The sequence below is a fragment of the Phoenix dactylifera genome, chromosome 10 (assembly GCF_009389715.1).
Source record: "Phoenix dactylifera cultivar Barhee BC4 chromosome 10, palm_55x_up_171113_PBpolish2nd_filt_p, whole genome shotgun sequence".
In the NCBI taxonomy this organism is placed as follows: domain Eukaryota; kingdom Viridiplantae; phylum Streptophyta; class Magnoliopsida; order Arecales; family Arecaceae; genus Phoenix; species Phoenix dactylifera.
This window is the reverse complement of record NC_052401.1, coordinates 3,162,557-3,166,753: the sequence shown is the minus strand read 5'-3', so window position 1 is coordinate 3,166,753 and position 4,197 is coordinate 3,162,557. Positions and strand designations below refer to the sequence as shown.

At 34.0% G+C, this 4,197-nt stretch overlaps 2 protein-coding genes across 2 annotated transcripts; both read right to left on the bottom strand.

Moving 5' to 3' along the window:
- Positions 1–1,273: 1,273 nt before the first annotated feature.
- LOC120112221 (probable indole-3-pyruvate monooxygenase YUCCA10) lies at positions 1,274–2,038 on the bottom strand. Its single transcript, XM_039131083.1, has 3 exons — positions 1,835–2,038; positions 1,555–1,677; positions 1,274–1,456 (listed from the first exon to the last, which is right to left on the bottom strand). Exons 1-3 carry the CDS (start codon positions 2,036–2,038, stop codon positions 1,274–1,276), a joined length of 510 nt encoding a protein of 169 aa, XP_038987011.1.
- LOC120112138 (probable indole-3-pyruvate monooxygenase YUCCA10) lies at positions 1,978–3,157 on the bottom strand. Its single transcript, XM_039130787.1, has one exon. The coding sequence runs from the start codon at positions 2,958–2,960 to the stop codon at positions 2,316–2,318; it is 645 nt and encodes a 214-aa protein (XP_038986715.1). The 5' UTR covers positions 2,961–3,157; the 3' UTR covers positions 1,978–2,315.
- Between the last annotated feature and the right edge of the window lie 1,040 nt (positions 3,158–4,197).

The following is a 4,197-nucleotide window of genomic DNA, read 5'->3' as shown; positions in this document are numbered from 1 at the left end:
GATTTGTTCTTTAATTCGTCTTGCGTGACTTTTCTCGGTTGCCCTTTTTTATTTTTCTAGTATGTCTTTTCAGGTTTTGTGCCCAAGCCTAAGTAAATTGTATTGGCCTTTGGCAAAGCCATGTCAATGCAGGATCAATTACCATGTCAATGCACCCGACAGTCATGGACAATCATTGAGATACATTTTTATTTTTAGACTATCTGGACTATTATTGGAATCCAATTCCATATTATACTCAATATAATCATAAAATTCCTTATTATTGACTTTCATTATTATACATACTATATGAATATTCTCAATATCAAGAAACTTGTATATCTTGCTATCCCAAAAATTATGAAATTTGAATTATATTAGATTATACATTATATATATACAGCATAAATACAATAAAACACATCAAGTCATTCTTTCTAATTAATTTTCTATCTCCCTGGATCAATATATATATATATATATATATATATATATATATATATATATGTAGGATTCAAATTCTAAATCTTATATAATGTGGTCGATTAAACTCTTTTTGTCCCTATAAGTACTGGTTAGAACTCCTCATAGCACTCTGGCATACATTTGCCTGATTCACCGCCTCTCTGTCTCCATTACCCCATTTCTATGTACACAATCTCTCTCTTTCTCTTTCTTACATAAAAACAAATATTAATCTCTCTCTCTCCTCTCGTTCTCTGATATCTAAAGTTTTTTTATTTAAAAATTCTTAAAATTGGTAACCTATTAAATGGGTTAATATAAATTTTCTTTTTTACCCTTCTTTAAATGAATGGGGAAATTGAAATAAAAAATGAAGCAAATTCTAATTTATATTTATAGATGCCATTCAAGCTATATACAACAGCAATAGCAGCAACAACAACTAAAACAATGATGATGATGATAGTGCTCAATCATCAACATCATCCTATAGCTCTAGAACAATGGGTAGATCATATATTGAAGGATTTTTTGGTTTGAAAAATTCTTAATTGGTAACCTACTAAACCAATTAACGTATAAATTCTCTTCTTTACCCCTCTTTATATGAATGAAGGAATTTGAAACAAAAAAAGTGCATCGAAGCAAATCCCAAATTATTTTTATATAGGTTCTTCAAGCTATATATGATAGCAGTAAGAATTGAAACAATAGCAACAATAATAACAATGATGATGATAATAATGATTATGGCGATACTGATAATCATCATCATCATATGAGACACAAGTTGTGGGTACGTCAATTCGGTTCTATGTTGAAGGGACTAAGCTGATTCACAGCAATCATGAGCCATCTTTATATCATCGGCAATGTTTTCTGCATCCATGGAGATTCCGGCCAATCCGCTTCTGGCAAACCCTGCAAAGTATAGCCCATTTTCTCCTTTCCAATGGTTTGGAAATTTTGCTACAGGAAACCCATCTTGGCCAAGGAGACCAAAATCATCCTACATCCATATATTAGTTTTGTGAACTATAGCCCAAGTAAGTTAAATGAAAAGAATTACATCCAAGGATTAAAAATCAATTGATAATTTCCTTATACCTTTAACCAACTTTTTACTTTGCTTTGATAGCCGGTTGCAAAAACTATTGCATCGAACTGATATGACTTGTCATCGGTAAAAAGTACCTCATTGCCTTGTATGCTTGATAGCCCTTTGACAACCTATTCAATAAACACATGCAAAACAAACGTTATCAAAATCAGACACATACAAATTACTTGGCCTATCCCTTGCATGATATTATGAAGAAATTAATTGAAAGTAAAATAGCATAAATAATTTGGGATTTTGGCTAGTCAAGAAAAATAAAATAGTTACCTGAATCTCACCACTTTTGATCTTTGCTACAGTACCAACATCAATAACTGATGATCTACCGGTCGCAATCTTAAGAGAGAGAGGGCCTAGTTTTGGCCTTGTAATCCCATATTTAGACAAATCTCCGTATTTAAGATTGCTAAGCATAAGAAGTAAGGTGTCCACCAAACGAACATTGAGGTATTTTACTAAAACCATCCCCATGTATATCAACTCCTTGGTCATCACATGGAACTGTTACAAGAGCCCAAAAGCAAAATTACATCTACTAGACAAATATGTTCTAACTAATAAAATACAACACCTATGGATTATCCTTAGTTGCACCGTACTTTTATAAGAGGCATATGGTGTTTAAAAATACAACAAATCCAACCTGTTGTGTATTTCTAGCATGATATTGATTATATTTGCAAGTATGAAATATTGGATACAACTACTTTTATAAAACATACAAACCCCTATAAAGCTAATTGTAATACTAATGTAGAGCATGTTTCAAGGTAAATCTAGTTACCGGGCTTTGGATGGTGATGGCGGTTTTTGCTCCAAAGTTTGAGAGATCATAAGCAATCTCCATGCCTGAGTTACCGCTTCCAACAACTAGAACATTCTTGCCAGTGTAAGCAGCCCCCGACTTGTAAAAAGAAGAGTGGACGACCTCCCCAGAGAAGGTCTTCAAACCCGAGATATCCGGTATCATCCCTTCATCATTCTCTCCGGTGGCCACGACCAGGAACTTTGCCGTGTACTCTTTGACCTCCCCTGTGACCTTGTCACAAGCCATTATGCTCCATGTTCCTTTGTATTTGTCATAATTAGCAGAATCAACAACAGTGCAATAAACAATATTCGGCTTGAAACGTGCTTGATAGTTATCTAGGTACTGGATGAATTGATCCTTGGGTATGAAGGTTGGGAACGTGCTAGGGTAAGGCATGTGCGGCAGCTCACAAAATTGCTTGGCAAGGTGAAGCTTCAGACGATCATATGCCCTCTTTCTCCAAAGAGAAGCACTGCAATCCTCTTTCTCTAGTATGATGTTTGGAATGGAGAACATGTTTAGACATGCAGCAGTGGCAAGGCCTGATGGACCAGCTCCCACGATCAGCACCTCCTTCTTCATTGTAACCTTGATGAGATCAAAGGCTTCAAATTGGCTACAAGTATGGTATCGCGAATGTCACCCTAAAGGACTTTTACCTCCAATTATCCCACTTGCCGACCCCATTACATCCTCCTGCTTATATACATGCACCAATATCCCTTTTTGTTTTTGAAATAGTTTAATATTTGCTATTATTTCACTAAATCTAGTAATGATCTCCCGAATCTAACTCTAATGGATCCTTATTTTGAGCTTGCTTCCCTATCATGGCCTTCTGCTTATATACATGCACTTGGTATGACGGGTCAATATCCATCTCTATTTTGTATGTGGATAAGATTTGCAATAATTCCACCAAAACTAGCAAAAGTGGAACTTTCTAATTTTCAACCTTTGTAATGACCAAATCCCTTTTTAAAAAAGGTAGGGGGACACGCATGCACTATAATTATGCATACTTAATTGAATTCGAATCTCAGGTTGCTAAGCAAATGGATGATTGAAATAAACCGTTGTTGCAAAACCTTGAGATATGCTTGTGAATTACCAAATTTCATTATATTTATCATAATTAGCAGAATTAGCAATAGTGCCGTAAACAAGGCTCAGCTTGAAATGTGCTCAATAGATATCCAATTACCGGATGAACTCATCCTTGGGTACACTGATCTTTATCCTCAAAAAAAAAAAAAACACACACACACTGATCTTTATCTTCAAAGAATCCTATCTTGTATGATATTGGATCTGCATTTATCATAAAACAAATTAATAAGATAAATATGGAAAGAAACTACAACTATACGTTTTAGAAATATGGCATATGACACTTTTTGGAGGGGGAGGGGGTGGGGGAGAGGAAACAGCGTAAAGGGAGCTATTGTGACACAAAAAATGCTGGGTTTGTAGCTAGGGATCACCTATCCGGTAGGAAATTCTACCTCGTTTTGTCAAAAAACACAAGGATTGGGTAATGATGTCCCAAAAAAGATGAATCAAGATGAAGGCAACATGTAAACATTCTTTTATAAAAACATATTGCTTTTACAACATTATCGCCTAAAAAACAAACACTTACTCAACATTTACAAATCACTAAAAAATATTTTACTAATCTAACAATCTATAATTAATTTAAATTTGATATGATTTATTTTTTTAAAAAATAATGAAGAATATATAGATGTTATAGATTTAATAATAATAATTATATCAAAATCAAATGAAAAATAGCATTACCAAAATAATTATCTAA